General features: G+C 50.7%; 1 protein-coding gene across 1 annotated transcript in view; it reads right to left on the minus strand.

Annotated features, from left to right (window-relative positions):
• The window catches only part of LOC139235717 (protein mono-ADP-ribosyltransferase PARP14-like), a 62,707-nt gene that overhangs the window by 22,071 nt on the left and 20,807 nt on the right, over nucleotides 1-19,829 (minus strand). Inside the window, exons 6-9 of the mRNA XM_070866756.1 lie at nucleotides 18,163-18,222; nucleotides 17,046-17,222; nucleotides 15,296-15,490; nucleotides 663-1,253 (exon numbers count right to left, since the gene is read on the minus strand). Of these exons, the coding sequence (XP_070722857.1) occupies nucleotides 663-1,253; nucleotides 15,296-15,490; nucleotides 17,046-17,222; nucleotides 18,163-18,222 (1,023 nt within the window). The remainder of the gene's footprint in view (nucleotides 1-662; nucleotides 1,254-15,295; nucleotides 15,491-17,045; nucleotides 17,223-18,162; nucleotides 18,223-19,829) is intronic.

The raw sequence follows: 19,829 nt of genomic DNA on the forward strand, positions 1-19,829 counted from the left end.
TGTATCTAACCCCCTGTACCTGCCCTGGGATTGTTTGATGGGACAGTGTAGAGGGAGCTTTACTCTGTATCTAACCCCCTGTACCTGCCCTGGGAGTGTTTGATGGGACAGTGTGGAAGGAGCTTTACTCTGTATCTAACCCCCTGTACCTGCCCTGGGATTGTTTGATGGGACAGTGTAGAGGGAGCTTTACTCTGTATCTATCCCTGTGCTGTACTTGCCCTGGGAGTGTTTGATGGAACAGTGTAGAGGGAGCTTTACTCTGTATCTAACCCCCTGTACCTGCCCTGGGAGTGTTTAATGGGACAGTGTAGAGGGAGCTTTACTCTGTATCTAACCCCGTGCTGTATCTGCCCTGGGAGTGTTTGATGGGACAGTGTAGAGGGAGCTTTACTCTGTATCTAACCCCCTGTACCTGCCCTGGGAGTGTTTGATGGGACAGTGTAGAGGGAGCTTTACTCTGTATCTAACCCCCTGTACCTGCCCTGGGAGTGTTTGATGGGACAGTGTAGAGGGAGCTTTACTCTGTATCTAACCCGTGCTGTACCTGCCCTGGGAGAGTTTAAAGATGGTTGGCACCCATGACCTTTGGTGGGGAAGGGATGAAAATTTGGACGGTGGTAAAGTGTTTGATAAAAAGGTTGGAGAATTTGTGCCATTACCTCCACGACCATCAATCCTCTTGATCTTGATCGTTTCACTGGTCTCCTTGACTGTGGCCTCCTTGCGATCCAGATCAACGAGGAAGGTGTACCCCTGCGTTGCCACCGTGGTGCGACGGATCTTGTTGTCATGGTCCCGCTCCAGCTGAAAGTTGGCTTCAGGGTCAAAGGGCAGTTGCTTGCCGTTGTTAACGTAGACCCAGCGGACCTTGGCCAGCAGCTCGTCCCACTCCCTGCGGGCTGCGGCATCCAGCACACGGCGGGCGGAGGCCAGGGCTTCCGTGACCTTGCCGACCTGGCCCCGCGCCCTCACCCGCCCCCGCTCAACCGTCACATGGACGCCGTGCCGCTGGCCCAGCTGCAGCAGCCTCTCAATCTCGCCCATCGTCAGCTGAGCCTGGCGCTCGTCGGCCAGGGACTCCTCCCGGAAGTGGTCCTCGCGGACCCTCTGGAGGTGGGACGTGGCCCGCCGCACGCTCGCGATGTCCCTGCCGACCACCTCAATCACCGCCGGCTGTGCAGCCTCGGCGCTCTCGCGCCTCTCGGGGACGTGGGCCGCCTCCTCCCGCCTCCGGGTGCCGTTCGCCAACTCTACGGGGGAACAAAGCACCGTTGTATCAGGGTCTATTTCCAGGAGGAGCCATCAGGTTGCCCTGTCTCTGCTCCCTCCCTCAGCCCCATCCGCTCCCGAAACTCCCGTCCGTGCGTTTCTGTTGCCAGCTATTCCCAATGTCCTGCTCGCCGGCGCACCACCTTCGGCCCTCCGTAAACCTCAGCTCCTCCCGAACTCTGCTGCCCCCTGTTCCTAACTCGCAACAAGACCATCACCTCTCTGCCGCTGGCCTACTTTGGCTCCCGGTCCGACAACGCCTTTGAGTTTAAAGTTCTCCATCCCCGTGTTCAAATCCCACCATGGCCTTGGCCCCCTCCCTATCGCTGTAACCTCCTCCACCCCCACGAGATCTCGGTGCTCCTCTGTCTCTGGCCTCTTGTCCATCCCCCAATCCCCTTGCCCCACCATTGGAGGCCGTGCCTTCAGCTGTCTGGACTCTAAGCTCTGGAACTCCCTCCCTAAACCTCTCCGCCTCGCTCTCCTATTTTAAGATGCTCCTTGAAACCTGCCTCTTTGACCCAGCTATTGGTCACCTGCCCTAATACCTCCTTAGGTTGCTTGGTGTCAAGTTTTGTTTTGTTTTGATAATGCTCCTGTGCACCGGGCTTGCTACATTTACAAGGCGCTGTGTAAATGCTAGTGGTGGTTATTGTAGTAATGCACCTTTGGCTGGGTATCAGAGCTGAACCCGGCCCTGCTACAACCCGGGTGCCCTTTCTAGTGAGGTTTACTGGGTGATTATTCACCAGGGAGAGCTGTCTGTCACCAAGCACAGCAGATAAGAACGTAAGAAATAGGAGCAGGAGTCGGCCATTCGGCCCCTCGAGCCTGCTCCGCCATTTAATACGATCATGGCTGATCCGCTCATGGACTCAGCTCCACTTCCCCGCCCGCTCCCCATAACCCTTCACTCCCTTATCGGTTAAGAAACTGTCTATCTCTATAGATCTCACTAGATTACAAAACTTGAATTTGCAGCCACTGTGCACCTTGTCGTGACAACCTCATTGCGAGGAGGAGGAAGTGAAGCTACAATCATACAGAGCCTCATTCAGACCACAACTGGAGCACTGCGTGTCCACTTCTGGTCACACCACATCTGGAGCACAGGGTCCAGTTCTGGTCACACCACATCTGGAGCACAGAGTCCAGTTCTGGTCACTCCACACCTGGAGCACAGGGTCCAGTTCTGGTCACACCACATCTGGAGCACAGGGTCCAGTTCTGGTCACACCACATCTGGAGCACTGCGTCCAGGTCTGGTCACTCCACACCTGGAGCTCTGCGTCCAGTTCTGGTCACACCACATCTGGAGCACAGGGTCCAGTTCTGGTCACACCACATCTGGAACACTGCGTCCAGGTCTGGTCACACCACATCTGGAGCACAGGGTCCAGTTCTGGTCACACCACATCTGGAGCACAGGGTCCAGGTCTGGTCACACCACATCTGGAGCACTGCGTCCAGGTCTGGTCACACCACATCTGGAGCACAGCGTCCAGTTCTGGTCACAGCACATCTGGAGCACAGGGTCCAGTTCTGGTCACACCACATCTGGAGCACTGCGTCCAGGTCTGGTAACTCCACATCTGGAGCACAGGGTCCAGTTCTGGTCACACCACATCTGGAGCACAGTGTCTAGGTCTGGTCACACCACATCTGGAGCACAGGGTCCAGTTCTGGTCACAGAACATCTGGAGCACAGGGTCCAGCTCTGGGCACTGCACATCTGGAGCACAGCTCTGGGCACTGCAGCTCAGGAAGGATGTATTGATCTTGGAGCGGGGGTGCAACACAGATTCACCGGAATGATACCGGAGGCACAAAGGGTTAAATTACGAAACCAGTTTGCATAAACCCGCCATGCATTCCATAGAGTTGAGGAGATTAAAGGGTGCTTTGTTCGAGGTGTTTCAAACGATAAAGTGATTTTTCATTTCTTTTTTTTCTCTTTGTCTATAATGGCAGCTGGTCATTACTGCGCCATTCACACCCTATCCAGATTAACCTTTTTCCAACCTCTTATCATTACCATTTCAATTCAGCCCATAATCCCTTCTGTCCCTCTAATGTCTCCTGCCTTCCACCCCATCACTGACCTTCCCTTTTGTTCTGTCTTCCCCTCCCCCTTCAGTAATTAAGAATCGGTTCTTCTCGAACGACCGGCACGTCTGACAAAGTGTCAACGACCTGAGACGTTAACTCTGTTTTTTTCCCCTCCACAGATGCTGCCTGGCCCGCTGAGATTAGCAGCATTCTCTGTTTTTATACAAGGGACTTGATGGGATGGATACAGGAATACTATTTCCGACAGCCTTCTGGATTCCAGGTCCAGTAACAGATCCATTACGCTGTCGTGCTCCGGAGTGGGAAAGCAGGCCTGAGGGGCCAAATGACCTGCTACTGCATTTCTACGCGGCAGGTTTTAAGGAGCAGGTAAGTGATTGGCTGATGGATTGGTGAGTATTTTTCTTTTCTTTAAAAAAACTTTGGGCAATGGTGTAAGTTAGGAACTGCAATCAAATAGATAAGTGATCTTTATTATCGAAGGAGAACTGATTCATTAAATCAGCTGTTTGCCGAGTAGCGGCTGGGTGGGATTTGCTAAGGTTTGAGAGTTTAGTTCTATTTGATAGCGCCGAGTGTAACTCGAGGGATGACAGGACAGCTCAGTCCCGTGGATTGCACATCCTGTGGCATGTGCGAAATCCTGGAAGCTTCGCACAGCCGGGACGACCACATGTGCAGGAGCTGTCTCCAGCTGCACCAACTCCAGCTCCGCGTTTTGGAGCTTGAGCGGCGGCTGGAGTCATGAGAACATCAGAACATAAGAATTAGGAACAGGAGTAGGCCATCTAGCCCCTCGAGCCTGCTCCGCCATTCAACAAGACCATGGCTGATCTGGCCGTGGACTCAGCTCCACGTAACCCTTAATTCCCTTATTGGTTAAAAATCTATCTATCTGTGACTTGAATACATTCAATGAGCTAGCCTCAACTGCTTCCCTGGGCAGAGAATTCCACAGATTCACAACCCTCTGGGAGAAGAAATTCCTTCTCAAAGCGGTTTTAAATTGGCTCCCCCGTATTTTGAGGCTGTGCCCCCTAGTTCTAGTCTCCCCGACCAGTGGAAACAACCTCTCTGCCTCTATCTTGTCTATCCCTTTCATTATTTTAAATGTTTCTATAAGATCACCCCTCATCCTTCTGAACTCCAACGAGTAAAGACCCAGTCTACTCAATCTATCATCATAAGGTAACCCCTTCATCTCTGGAATCAGCCTAGTGAATCGTCTCTGTACCCCCTCCAAAGCTAGTATATCCTTCCTTAAGTAAGGTGACCAAAACTGCACGCAGTACTCCAGGTGCGGCCTCACCAATACCCTGTACAGTTGCAGCAGGACCTCCCTGCTTTTGTACTCCATCTCTCTCGCAATGAAGGCCAACATTCCATTCGCCTTCCTGATTACCTGCTGCACCTGCAAACTAACTTTTTGGGATTCATGCCGGTGTTTTTAGTGTCCCCTTCCCTTTTATAGGGGGCACTGGGGAAAAAAGGTGATTTTAGTGCCCCAAAAAAAAACCCCAAAAAAAGAAAAACACAAAAAAAAAACCAAAAAAAGAAAAAATAGGGCCTTGTAAATGTCTGGTGTGTCATCCAGGTCGGGTGGCACGGTTTAATGTTTTATGTTTTATAGGTAGACTCTAAAAGAGTTTCATGCACAAGGACCCCCAGGTCCCTCTGCACCACAGCATGTTGTAATTTCTCCCCATTCAAATAATATTCCCTTTTACTGATTTTTTTCCCTAAGGTGGATGACCTCACACTTTCCGACATTGTATTCCATCTGCCAAACCTTAGCCCATTTGCGTAACCTATCTAAATCTCTTTGCAGCCTCTCTGTGTCCTCTTTCCCACAATCCACTTTCCCACTAATCTTTGTGTCATCTGCAAATTTTGTTACACTACACTCTGTCCCCTCTTCCAGGTCATCTATGTATATTGTAAACAGTTGTGGTCCCAGCACCGATCCCTGTGGCACACCACTAACCACCGATTTCCAACCCGAAAAGGACCCATTTATCCCGACTCTCTGCTTTCTGTTAGCCAGCCAATTCTCTATCCATGCTAATACATTTCCTCTGACTCCGCGTACCTCTATCTTCTGCAGTAACCTTTTGTGTGGCACCTTATCGAATGCCTTTTGGAAATCTAAATACATCACATTCATCGGTACACCTCTATCTACCATGCTCGTTATATCCTCAAAGAATTCCAGTAAATTAGTTAAACATGATTTCCCCTTCATGAATCCATGTTGAGTCTGCTTGATTGCACTATTCCTATCTAGATGTCCCACTATTTCTTCCTTAATGATAGTTTCAAGCATTTTCCCCACTACAGATGTTAAACTAATCGGCCTATAATTACCTGCCTTTTGTCTGCCCCCTTTTTTAAACAGAGGCGTTACATTAGCTGCTTTCCAATCCGCTGGTACCTCCCCAGAGTCCAGAGAATTTTGGTAGATTATAACGAATGCATCTGCTATAAATTCCGCCATCTCTTTTAATACCCTGGGATGCATTTCATCAGGACCAGGGGACTTGTCTACCTTGAGTCCCATTAGCCTGTCCAGCACTACCCCCCTAGTGATAGTGATTGTCTCAAGGTCCTCCCTTCCCACATTCCCGTGACCAGCAATTTTTGGCCTGGTTTTTGTGTCTTCCACTGTGAAGACCGAAGCAAAATAATTGTTTAAAGTCTCAGCCATTTCCACATTTCCCATTATTAAATCCCCCTTCTCATCTTCTAAGGGACCAACATTTACTTTAGTCACTCTTTTCCGTTTTATATATCTGCAAAAGCTTTTACTATCTGTTTTTATGTTTTGCGCAAGTTTACCTTCGTAATCTATCTTTCCTTTCTTTATTGCTTTTTTAGTCATTCTTTGCTGTTGTTTAAAATTTTCCCAATCCTCTAGTTTCCCACTAACCTTGGCCAGCTTATACGCATTGGTCTTTGATTTGATACTCTCCTTAATTTCCTTGGTTATCCACGGCTGGTTATCCCTTCTCTTGCTCTTCTTTTTCACTGGAATATATTTTTGTTGCGCACTATGAAAGAGCTTCTTAAAAGTCCTCCACTGTTCCTCAATTGTGCCACTGTTAAGTCTGAGTTTCCAGTCTACTTTAGCCAACTCTGCCCTCATCCCACTGTAGTCCCCTTTGTTTAAGCATAGTACGCTCGTTTCTGACACAACTTCCTCACCCTCAATCTGTATTACAAATTCAACCATACTGTGATCACTCATTCCGAGAGGATCTTTTACTAGGAGATAGTTTATTTTTCCTGTCTCATTACACAGGACCAGATCTAAGATAGCTTGCTCCCTTGTAGGTTCTTGTAAACCATGATTTCTAGTTTTGACCCCTCCTACAGCCCATTTATATTCAGTGGCCCTTTTTGTCTCTGCCCTCCACTTTTACTCATCTCCTTTCTGTCTTTTGCTTTTGTCTCCTTTTTGTTTCCCTCTGTCTCCCTGCATTGGTTCCCATCCCCCTGCCATATTAGCTTAACTCCTCCCCAACAGCACTAGCAAACACTCCCCCTCGGACATTGGTTCCGGTCCTGCCCAGGTGCAGACCGTCCGGTTTGTACTGGTCCCACCTCCCCCAGAACCGGTTCCAATGCCCCAGGAATTTGAATCCCTCCCTGCTGCACCACTGCTCAAGCCACGTATTCATCTGCGCTATCCTGCGATTCCTACTCTGACTATCACGTGGCACTGGTAGCAATCCCGAGATTACTACTTTTGAGGTCCTACTTTTTAAATTTAGCTCCTAGCTCTCGTAGGACCTCATCCCTTTTTTTACCTATGTCGTTGGTACCAATGTGCACCACGACAACTGGCTGTTCTCCCTCCCTTTTTAGAATGTCCTGCACCCGCTCCGAGACATCCTTGACCCTTGCACCAGGGAGGCAACATACCATCCTGGAGTCTCGGTTGCGGCCGCAGAAACGCCTATCTATTCCCCTTAAAATCGAATCCCCTATCACTATCGCTCCCCCACTCTTTATCCTGCCCTCCTGTGCAACAGAGCCAGCCACGGTGCCATGAACTTGGCTGCTGCTGCCCTCCCCTGATGAGTCATCCCCCTCAACAGTACCCAAAGCGGTGTATCTGTTTTGCAGGGGGATGACCACAGGGGACCCCTGCACTACCTTCCTTGCACTGCTCTTCCTACTGGTCTTCCATTCCCTATCTGGCTGTGGACCCTTCACCTGCGGTAAGACCAGCTCGCTACACGTGCTACTCACGTCATTCTCAGCATCGTGGATGCTCCAGAGTGAGTCCACCCTCAGCTCCAACTCCGCAACGCGGTCCGTCAGGAGCTGGAGGCGGACACACTTCTCACACACGTAGTCGTCAGGGACACCGGAAGTGTCCCTGAGTTCCCACATGGTACAGGAGGAGCACAACACGTGACCGAGCTCTCCTGCCATGACTTAACCCTTTGATACACTTAAATTGGCAACAACAGTGCGAAAGTTTACTCGCTGTTATAGAAGAGAAAAAAGAAAGAGAGTCACTGCGGTGCATCCGCGAGGCTGAGAGCAACGTGGATAGCACGTTTCCAGAGGAGGTCACCCTGCAGCTTAAGTGTATCAGTGTATGCAGGCAGAGAGGGAGTGGGAGACCCCTGGACAGAAGAGGAGGACTAGGCAGGTAGTGCAGGAGACCCCTGAGTCCATCTCGCTCTCCAAGTGATACTCTGTTCTGAGTACTGGTGGGGGCGATGGTGGCTCTGGGGAGTGCAGCCAGAGCCAAGTACACGGCACCATGGGTGGCTCAGCTGCACAGGGGGGCGGTGGGGGGGGGGGCAGAAGAATGGAATTATAGTGATGGGGATTCAATAGTCAGGGGAGCAGACAGGTGTTTCTGAGGCCGCAGACGTGACTCCAGGATGGTATGTTGCCTCCCTGGTGCCAGGGTCAAGGATGTCACTGAGCGGCTGCAGGGCATTCTGGGGGGAGAGGGTGACCAGCCAGAGGTCGTGGTCCACATCGGGACCAATGACACAGGTAGAAAGAGGGGTGAGGTCCTGCAGGCAGAGTTTAGGGAGCTAGGAGAGAGATTAAAAAGCAGGACCTCAAAAGGTAGTAATCTCCAGATTACTCCCAGTGCCACGAGCGAGTGAGCACAGAAACATGGAAACATAGAAAATAGGTGCAGGAGTAGGCCATTCGGTCCTTCTAGCCTGCACCGCCATTCAATGAGTTCATGGCTGAACATGCAACTTCAGTACCCCCTTCCTGCTTTCTCGCCATACCCCTTGATCCCCCGAGTAGTAAGGACTTCATCTAACTCCCTTTTGAATATATTTAGTGAATTGGCCTCAACAACTTACTGTGGTAGAGAATTCCACAGGTTCACCACTCTCTGGGTGAAGAAGTTTCTCCTCATCTCGGTCCTAAATGGCTTACCCCTTATCCTTAGACTGTGTCCCCTGGTTCTGGACTTCCCCAACATCGGGAACATTCTTCCTGCATCTAACCTATCTAAACCCATCAGAATTTTAAACGTTTCTATAAGGTCCCCTCTCATTCTTCTGAACTCCAGTGAATACAAGCCCAGTTCATCCAGTCTTTCTTGATAGGTCAGTCCCACCATCCCGGGAATCAGTCTGGTGAACCTTCGCTGCACTCCCTCAATAGCAAGAATGTCCTTCCTCAAGTTAGGAGACCAAAACTGTACACAATACTCCAGGTGTGGCCTCACCAAGGCCCTGTACAACTGTAGCAACACCTCCCTGCCCCTGTACTCAAATCCCCTCGCTATGAAGGCCAACATGCCATTTGCTTTCTTAACCGCCTGTTGTACCTGCATGCCAACCTTCAATGACTGATGTACCATGACATCCAGGTCTCGCTGCACCTCCCCTTTTCCTAATCTGTCACCATTCAGATAATAGTCTGTCTCTCTGTTTTTACCACCAAAGTGGATAACCTCACATTTATCCACATTATACTTCATCTGCCATGCATTTGCCCACTCACCTAACCTATCCAAGTCACTCTGCAGCCTCATAGCATCCTCCTCGCAGCTCACACTGCCACCCAACTTAGTGTCATCCGCAAATTTGGAGATACTACATTTAATCCCCTCGTCTAAATCATTAATGTACAATGTAAACAGCTGGGGCCCCAGCACAGAACCTTGCGGTACCCCACTAGTCACTGCCTGCCATTCTGAAAAGTCCCCATTTACTCCTACTCTTTGCTTCCTGTCTGACAACCAGTTCTCAATCCATGTCAGTACACTACCCCCAATCCCATGTGCTTTAACTTTGCACATTAATCTCTTGTGTGGGACCTTGTCGAAAGCCTTCTGAAAGTCCAAATATACCACATCAACTGGTTCTCCCTTGTCCACTCTACTGGAAACATCCTCAAAAAATTCCAGAAGATTTGTCAAGCATGATTTCCCTTTCACAAATCCATGCTGACTTGGACCTATCATGTCACCTCTTTCCAAATGCGCTGCTATGACATCCTTAATAATTGATTCCATCATTTTACCCACTACTGAGGTCAGGCTGACCGGTCTATAATTCCCTGTTTTCTCTCTCCCTCCTTTTTTAAAAAGTGGTGTTACATTGGCTACCCTCCACTCCATAGGAACTGATCCAGAGTCAATGGAATGTTGAAATAGGAGGATAGAGCAGATGAATACGCGGCTGGAGAGATGGTGCAGGCGGGAGGGCTTTAGATTCCTGAGGCATTGGGACCGCTTCTGGGGGAGGTGGGACCGGTACAAGCCGGATGGGTTGCACCTCAACAGAGCCGGGACCACTATCCTCGCGGGGTGGGGGGTTTGCTAGAGTTGTTGGGGAGGGTTTAAACTAGCTTGGCAGGGGGATGGGAACCTGTGAATAGAGTCAGTAGGGAGGGGACTAAAGCTGGAATTAGAAAGCAAAAATAAAGAACGTGAGTTTGAAGGACAGAGAAAACAAGTAGGAAATAAGGGTAAAAATACAAACTTAAAGGCACTTTGTCTAAATGCACGTAGCATTCGGAACAAAATAGATGAGTTGACGGCACAAACAGATACAAATGGGTATGATCTGATAGGCATTACAGAGACGTGGTTGCAAGGTGACCGGGACTGGGAATTAAATATTCAGCGGTACTTCACAATCAGGAAGGACAGACAGAAAGGAAAAGGAGGTGGGGTAGCTCTGTTGATAAAGGATGGAATCACTGCAATAGTGAGAATTGATATTGGCTCAAATGATCAGGATGTTGAAATAGTTTGGGTGGAGATAAGGAATAGTAAGCGGAAAAAGTCACAGGTGGGTGCAGTCTATAGGCCCCCTAACAATAGCTACTCTGTGGTCAGCGCATAAACCAGGAAATAGTGGGGGCTTGTAAAAAGGGAACAGCAATAATCATGGGTGATTTTAACCTCCATATTGATTGGACAAACCAAATTGGTCAGGGGAGCCTTGAGGAAGAGTTCATAGAGTGCATAAGGGACGGGTTCCTTCAGCAGTATGTAACGGAACCAACCAGAGGGCAGGCTATCTTAGATCTGGTCCTGTGTAATGAGACAGGATTAATAAACAATCTCCTAGTAAAGGATCCCCCTTGGAATGAGTGATCATAGCATGGTTGAATTTCAAATTCAGATGCAGGGTGAGAAAGTTGGATCTCTAACCAGCGTACTAAGCTTAAATAAAGGAGACTATGAAGGTATGAGGGCAGAGTTGGGTAAAGTGGACTGGGAAAATAGATTAAAGTGTAGGACGGTTGATGAACAGTGGTGTACATTTACAGAGATAATTCACAAGTCAAGAAAAATATATTCCAGTGAGGAGGAAAGGGTGTAAAAGAAAAGATAGCCATCCGTGGCTAACTAAAGAAATAAAAGACGGTATCCAATTAAAAACAAGGGCATACAAAGTGGCCAAAACTAGTGGGAGGGCAGAAGATTGGGAAGTTTTTAAAAGCCAGCAAAGAATGACAAAAAGAATGATTAAGAAAGGGAAGATAGACTATGAAAGTAAACCAGCACGAAATATAAAAACAGATAGCAAGAGTTTCTATAGGTATATAAAAAGGAAAAGAGTGGCTAAAGTAAATGTTGGTCCCTTAGAGGGCGAGACCGGGGAATTAGTAATGGGGAACATGGAGATGGCAGAAACTCTGAACAAATATTTTGTATCAGTCTTTACGGTAGAGGACACTAACAATATTCCAACAGTGGATAGTCAAGGGGCTATAGGGGGGGAGGAACTTAACACAATCACAATGACTAAGGAGGTGGTACTCAGTGAGATAATGGGATTAAAGACAGATAAATCCCCTGGATCTGATGGCTTGCATCCCAGGGTTTTAAGAGAAGTAGCGGCAGGGATAGTGGATACATTGGTTGTAATTTACCAAAATTCCCTGGATTCTGGGGAGGGCCCAGCAGATTGGAAAACTGTAAATGTAACGCCCCTATTTAAAAAAGGAGGCAGACAAAAAGCAGGAGACTATAGACCAGTTAGCCTAACATCTGTGGTTGGGAAAATGTTGGAGTCCATTATTAAAGAAGCAGTAGCAGGACATTTGGAAAAGCAAAATTCGGTCAGGCAGAGTCACCATGGATTTATGAAGGGAAGTCATGTTTGACAAATTTGCTGGAATAATTTGAGGATGTAACAAACAGGATGGATAAAGGGGAACCAGTGGATGTGATGTATTTGGATTTCCAGAAGGCATTTGACAAGGTGCCACATAAAAGGTTACTGCACAAGATAAAAGTTCACGGGGGTTGGGGGTAATATATTAGCATGGATAGAGGATTGGCTAACTAACAGAGAACAGAGAGTCGGGAGAAATGGTTCATTCTCTGGTTGGCGATCAGTAACTAGTGGGGTGCCGCAGGGATCAGTGTTGGGACCCCAACTATTTACAATCTATATTGTATCTATCTTATTTAAGTAGAGCAAGATTGCAAAGTGCCGCAGTACAGCGGGACCTGGGGGTTACTTGTACATGAAACACAAAAGGATAGTATGCAGGTACAGCAAGTGATCAGGAAGGGCCAATGATATCTTGGCCTTTATTGCAAAGGGGATGGAGTATAAAAGCAGGGAAGTCTTGCTCCAGTTATACAGGGTATTGGTGAGGCCACACCTGGAGTACTGCATGCAGTTTTGGTTTCCATATTTACGAAAGGATATACTTGCTTTGGAGGCAGTTCAGAGAAGGTTCACTCGGTTGATTCTGGGGATGAGGGGGTTGACTTATGAGGAAAGGTTGAGGAGGTTGGGCCTCTACTCATTGGAATTCAGGTGATCTTATCGAAACGTATCAGATTATGAGGGGGCTCGACAAGGTGGATGCAGAGAGGATGTTCCCACTGATGGGGGAGACTAGAACTAGGGGGCATGGTCTCAGAATAAGGGGCCGCCCATTTAAAACTGAGATGAGGAGGAATTTCTTCTCTCAGAGGGTTGTAAATCTGTGGAATTCTCTGCCCCAGAGAGCTGTGGAGGCTGGGTCATTGAATATATTTAAGGTGGAGATAGACAGATGTTTGAGCGATAAGGGAGTGAAGGGTTATGGGGAGCGGGCGGGGAAGTGGAGCTGAGTCCATGATCGGATCAGCCATGGTCGTATTAAATGGCGGAGCGGGCTCGAGGGGCCGAATGGCCGACTCCTGCTCCTATTTCTTATGTTCTTATGTATTCATGCGTCTGTGATACCCGGAATCTAACTCGCACCAAGTCCCGCTCACCCATCACCCCTTTGCTCACTAACCTGCATTGGCTCACTGTCCGGCAACACCTCGATTTTGAAACATCCTCTTTTCCAGATCCCTGTGTGGCCTCGCCCCCTCCCTATCTCTGTAACCTCCTCCAGGGCTGCGACCCTCCAAGCTCTGGCCTCTTGCGCATACCCGAAATGTCATCGCTCCACCATCGGTGGCCGTGCCTTCAGCTGCCTGGGGCCCCCAAGCTCTGGAACTCCCTCCCTGAACCTCTCCGCCTCTCTCTCCTCCTTTAAAACGCTCCGTAAAGCCCACCTCTTGGACCGAGTGGGGATACGGCAACGTAGTGGTAATGTTGCTGGACTGGTAATCCAGAGACCCGCACTAATGATCCGGGGACACGAGTTCAAATCCCACACACCATGGGCTGAACTTTCCCATTGTTCACGGCGGGTTCGCGCCGATTTTCTCGGCTATGCGGCTCTTTTTCTCGCCCGGCGGAAGTTTCCCCGTTATTTTTTATTTATTTATTTTTTTTAGTGCTATCGCCCGAATCCGAGAACCCCCGCCGGGACCGAACTGCCGACGTGCACCGCTGAGAAAACCACCAGGGCGCAAGTTTGGCCCCAACGGAAGCCCGTCCAGATCGCCGAGGGAACCGCCCCCCTGGGAAAGCTGCTTAAACCGGGTAGTCGGTTAGTGCGCCGCAAAGGAAGGCGAGTTAAAGGCTCGTTCTTGCTCTTTTTTTTAATTTTAAAATGGCGATTAGGTGTCTCTTTTTATTTTTAGTGACATTTTTAAAAAGGTTTCACCCCCTCCCCAGGCCCAACTGCAGCCTCGGACTAAATTTTTTAAAAAAAACGTCCGTTTTACTTAGTTTCCCCTAAACTGCCGAGGGAAAAGTTTGCAAGGCCCCATTTTCTCGCCGGGCGATTGGTTTTAACATAAAAGTGTAAACTTTCCCCAGCGTTACTTACCAAACATTAGCAGTTTTTCTGGGTGGCCAATGGGCCGTTCAAGGGCTCTCGGGAAAGTCTAGCCCCATGAAACGAATGGATTGTCGCAAAAAGACCATCTGCTTCACTAATGTCCTTTAGGGAAGGAAATCTGCCGCCCTTACCCGGTCTGGCCGGTATGTGACTCCAGAACCCACAGCAGTTTCTTAACTGCCTTCTGAAATGGCCAAGTGAGCCACTCAATTCGAAACATACATGGACAACAGGTGCAGGAGTAGGCCATTCAGCCCTTCGAGCCTGCACCACCATTCAATAAGATCATGGCTGATCATTGACCTCAGTACCCCTTTCCTGCTTTCTCTCCATACCCCCTGATCCCTTTAGCCGTAAGGGCCACATCTAACTCCCTCTTGAATATATCCAATGAACTGGCCTCAACAACTCTCTGCGGCAGGGAATTCCACAGGTTAACAACTCTCTGAGTGAAGAGGTTTCTCCTCATCTCGGTCCTAAATGGCCTACCCCTTATCCTTAGACTGTGTCCCCTGGTTCTGGACTTCCCCAACATCGGGAACATTCTTCCCGCATCTAACCTGTCCCGTCCCGTCAGAATCTTAAACGTTTCTATGAGATCCCCTCTGATCCTTCTAAACTCCAGTGAATACAAGCCCAGTCGATCCAGTCTCTCCTCGTATGTCAGCCCCGCCATCCCGGGAATCAGTCTGGTGAACCTTCGCTGCACTCCCTCAATAGCAAGAGCGTCCTTCCTCAGATTAGGAGACCAAAACTGAACACAATATTCCAGGTGAGGCCTCACCAAGGCCCTGTACAACTGCAGTAAGACCTCCCTGCTCCTATACTCAAATCCCCTCGCTATGAAGGCCAACATGCCATTTGCCTCCTTCACTGCCTGCTGTACCTGCATGCCAACTTTCAATGACTGATGTCCCATGACACCCAGGTCTCGTTGCACCTCCCCTTTTCCTAATCTGTCACCCTTCAGACAATATTGCATTGTACCGCTACAAGGAAGTATCAGGGCGGTTCAAGAAGACAGCTGACCACCACCTTCTCAAGGGCAATTAGGGACGGGCGATAAACGCCGGCCTTGCCAATGACACCCACGTCCCAGGAACACATCTTTTTTTAAAAAAGCTTTTGGTCACATGTCCCGATATCTCCTTGTGTGGCTTGGTGTCAAATTCTGTTTGATGACGCTCCTGTGAAATGCATTGGGGACATTTGGCGATGCGCTATATAAATGCAAGTTGTGTGTGGTTAAAAGAAGAGCTGGAAGGATTACCTTTCAGGTGGTTGGCAGGTGACGATGCCTCCTCCAGTCGATTTGCCAACCTGGCTGCGAAGGTGCCGAAGATGAAGGTGTCTAGTATTACAATGCGGACCAGTCGGACCTGAGCTTGTGAGCGTTCCTGGGCTACGGAGGCAATGGCATCGAACATGGCCTCAGCGACAATCTCTGGCTTTAAGTTGCCCTGTCCTTCAGAACAAGAAGTACAAAAGCGTTAAGGGGTTCAGGTGGGCTTCACTTCAATCGCGCTTTCTCTCTCACCCCTGAAGGTCAGAAGGCCGTGGGTCACAAAGTCCCCAGACCAGAGACCCCAGCCCCTACCTGTAGGGGAGACATGGCAGTGAGCCCTCACAAACGGCAATGTCATCAATGATCAGATTATCTGCTTTTTTTTGTGATCTCGACTGAGGAGATAAAAATTGGGGGCCTCCCAGCGAGAATTCCCCCGAGCTCCTGTTCAAAATAGTGGCCCAGAGATCTTCTGCGTCTCACCCAAGAGGGCAGCAGGGACAACCTCGGGTTTAATGTCTCATCCCGAAAGATGGCACAATAGATAGTGCGGCGTTCCCTCCGACAGTGCGGCACTCCCTCAGTACTGCCCCTCCGACAGTGCGGCTCTCCCTCAGTACTGCCCCTCCGACAGTGCGGCGCTCCCTCAGTACTGCCCCTCCGACAGTGCGGCGCTCCCTCAGTACTGCCCCTCCGACAGTGCGGCGCTCCCTCAGTACTGCCCCTCCGACAGTGCGGCACTCCCTCAGTACTGCCCCTCCGACAGTGCGGTGCTCCCTCAGTACCGCCCCTCCGACAGTGCGACACTCCCTCAGTACTGCCCCACCGACAGTGCGGCACTCCCTCAGTACTGCCCCTCCGACAGTGCGACACTCCCTCAGTACTGCCCCTCCGACAGTGCGGCGCTCCCTCAGTACTGCCCCTCCGACAGTGCGGCACTCCCTCAGTACTGCCCCACCGACAGTGCGGCGCTCCCTCAGTACTGCCCCTCCGACAGTGCGGTGCTCCCTCAGTACTGCCCCTCCGACAGTGCGGTGCTCCCTCAGTACTGCCCCACCGACAGTGCGGCACTCCCTCAGTACTGCCCCTCCGACAGTGCGACACTCCCTCAGTACTGCCCCACCGACAGTGCGGCTCTCCCTCAGTACTGCCCCTCCGACAGTGCGGCTCTCCCTCAGTACTGCCCCTCCCACAGTGCGGCACTCCCTCAGTACTGCCCCTCCGACAGTGCGGTGCTCCCTCAGTACTGCCGCTCCGACAGTGCGGCACTCCCTCAGTACTGCCCCTCTGACAGTGCGGCGCTCCCTCAGTACTGCCCCTCCGACAGTGCGGCTCTCCCTCAGTACTGCCCCTCCGACAGTGCGGCACTCCCTCAGTACTGCCCCTCCCACAGTGCGGCTCTCCCTCAGTACTGCCCCTCCGACAGTGCGGTGCTCCCTCAGTACTGCCCCACCGACAGTGCGGCGTTCCCTCAGTACCGCCCCTCCGACAGTACGGCACTCCCTCAGTTACCAGCAAATATGGGAATGACGACCCAGATTTTGGGTGCAGTTCTCTGGAGTAGGGACTTGAACCCGTGAGCTTCTGACTCAGAAGCTGAATGAGAGAGAGAGAGAGAGAGCGAGAGAGAGAGAGAGAGAGAGAGAGAGAGAGAGAGAGAGAGAGAGAGAGAGCTACCCTGTGAGCCACAGCCAGCACAGATATGTGACCAATTCTGCAACCGTCCAGTACCTACCTGTTCCAATTGCTGGGAAGGAGACAGACTTGTAACCCAGTCTGGTGCAATGATGTAGGACATTCTTCACTACTTTCTTTATCATCTCAAGGTCATCATAACCACACACGTGCAAGATCTCTTTGCATTTTAATCTGCCCGGCTCCGTTAATAAGAATTCCCCATTTGAGTAGTTGGCTGGGAGGGAGAGAGAGAGAGGGGAAAGTAATCATAGAATAATGCAGCACGAAGGAGGCCATTCGGCCCATCGAATCTGCAGCGTCTCCTTCGCACAGAAATAGTTTGTCCTGCTCCTCTGCTCTTTCCCCATATCTCTGCAAATTCTTTCTCCTTGAAGTATTTATACAATTACCTATTGAAGGCTACTATTGAATCTGTATCCATCACCTCCGATAGTGCAGCACTCCCTCAGTACTGCCCCTCCGACAGTGCGGCACTCCCTCAGTACTGCCCCTCCGACAGTGCGGCACTCCCTCAGTACTGCCCCTCCGACAGTGCAGCACTCCCTCAGTACTGCCCCTCCGACAGTGCGGCACTCCCTCAGTACTGCCCCTCCGACAGTGCGGCACTCCCTCAGTACTGCCCCTCAGACAGTGCGGCACTCCCTCAGCACTGCCCCTCCGACAGTGCGGCGCTCCCTCAGTACTGCCCCTCAGACAGTGCGGCGCTCCCTCGGTACTGCCCCTCTGACAATGTGGCACTCCCTCAGTACTGCCCCTCAGACAGTGCGGCACTCCCTCGGTACTGCCCCTCTGACAGTGCGCCACTCCCTCAGTACTGCCCCTCAGACAGTGCGGCACTCCCTCAGTACTGCCCCTCAGACAGTGCGGCACTCCCTCAGTACTGCCCCTCCGACAGTGCGGCACTCCCTCAGTACTGCCCCTCCGACAGTGCAGCACTCCCTCAGTACTGCCCCTCAGACAGTGCGGCGCTCCCTCAGTACCGCCCCTCCGACAGTGCAGCACTCCCTCAGTACTGCCCCTCCGACAGTGCAGCACTCCCTCAGTACTGCCCCTCCGACAGTGCGGCACTCCCTCAGTACCGCCCCTCCGACAGTGTGGTGCTTGGCCTTTGTACTGTAAAGATGTCACATCCTTTGAATGAAAAGCAGAGTTACCTGTATGCACTCGTTCCTCATTACCGAGGCCAGATGCAGCGCAGATCGCTCGTGAAACTCCTGCAAGAAAGGGAATCAGGAAACAAAATGAAACAGAAAGAATTTAAAGAAAGAACTAGGTCTCTCTGTTCATAAACCCCTCATTGGGATTGTACCCTTTAGTTTGTAGCTCCACTCCTCATCCTTTCGCACTTCTCACTTTTCGGTGGTAAATTTAATCTCCCACGTGTCTTCCCATTTCACCAGCTCCTGAAGTCCCTCATTGTCCTCCTCACTGTTCACTATACCTCAAGTTTTGTGCCATCGGCAAATTTTGAAATTGTTCCCTGTACACCCAAATCCAAGTCATTAATGTATATGAAGACAAGCAGTGGTCCCAGTACCGAGCCCCGGGGAACACCACTGTATACCTTCCTCCAGTCCGAACAACAACCGTTCACCCCTACTCTCTGTTTCCGGTCACTGAGCCAATTTGTATCCATGCTGCCATTGTGCCTTGTACTCCATGGGCCTCAACTTTGCTGGCAAACTTATCATGTGCCACTTTGTCGAACGCCTTCTGGAAATCCATGCACACCTCGTCAACCTCATTGCCCTCGTCAAACCTCTCTGTTACCCTCGTCCAAAGTCTCAATCGAGTCGGTTAAACACAATTAGCCTTTCACAAATCTGTGCTGGCTCTCCTTAATGAATCCACACTTGTCCAAGAGGGTGTTAATGTTGTTCTTGATTCCTGTTTCTAAAAGGTTCCCCACTCCCGAGATTAAACTGACCGGCCTATAGATTGATGGGACAGTGTAGAGGAAGCTCATTTTTGAAAATTCATTTACAGGATGTGGGCGTCGCTGGCCAAGGCCGGCATTTATTGCCCCTTGAGAAGGTGGTGGTGAGCCGCCTTCTTGAACCGCTGCAGTCCGTGTGGTGAAGGTGCTCCCACAGTGCTGTTAGGGAGGGAGTTCCAGGATTGTGACCCAGCGACGGTGAAGGAACGGCCGATATATTTCCCAGTCAGGATGGTGTGTGACTGGGAGGGGAACGTGGAGGTGATGATGTTCCCATGCGCCTGCTGCCCTTGTCCTTCTAGGCGGGTAGAGGTCGCGGGTTTGGGAGGTGCTGCCGAAGAAGCCTTGGCGAGTTGCTGCAGTGCATCTTGTAGATGGTACACACTGCAGCCAGGGGGCGCCGGTGGTGGAGGGAGTGAGTGTTGTAGGTGGTGGAGGAAGTGAGTGTTGTAGGTGGTGGAGGGAGTGAGTGTTGAGGGTGGTGGAGGGAGTGAGTGTTGAGGGTGGTGGAGGGAGTGAGTGTTGTCGGTGGTGGAGGGAGTGAGTGTTGTAGGTGGTGGAGGGAGTGAGTGTTGTAGGTGGTGGAGGGAGTGAGTGTTGTAGGTGGTGGAGGGAGTGAGTGTTGTAGGTGGTGGAGGGAGTGAGTGTTGTCGGTGGTGGAGGGAGTGAGTGTTGTAGGTGGTGGAGGGAGTGAGTGTTGTAGGTGGTGGAGGGAGTGAGTGTTGTGGGTGGTGGAGGGAGTGAGTGTTGAGGGTGGTGGAGGGAGTGAGTGTTGAGGGTGGTGGAGGGAGTGAGTGTTGAGGGTGGTGGAGGGAGTGAGTGTTGGAGGTGGTGGAGGGAGTGAGTGTTGGAGGTGGTGGAGGGAGTGAGTGTTGAGGGTGGTAG

Source organism: Pristiophorus japonicus, chromosome 23 (genome assembly GCF_044704955.1).
Source record: "Pristiophorus japonicus isolate sPriJap1 chromosome 23, sPriJap1.hap1, whole genome shotgun sequence".
Classification (NCBI taxonomy): Eukaryota; Metazoa; Chordata; class Chondrichthyes; family Pristiophoridae; genus Pristiophorus; species Pristiophorus japonicus.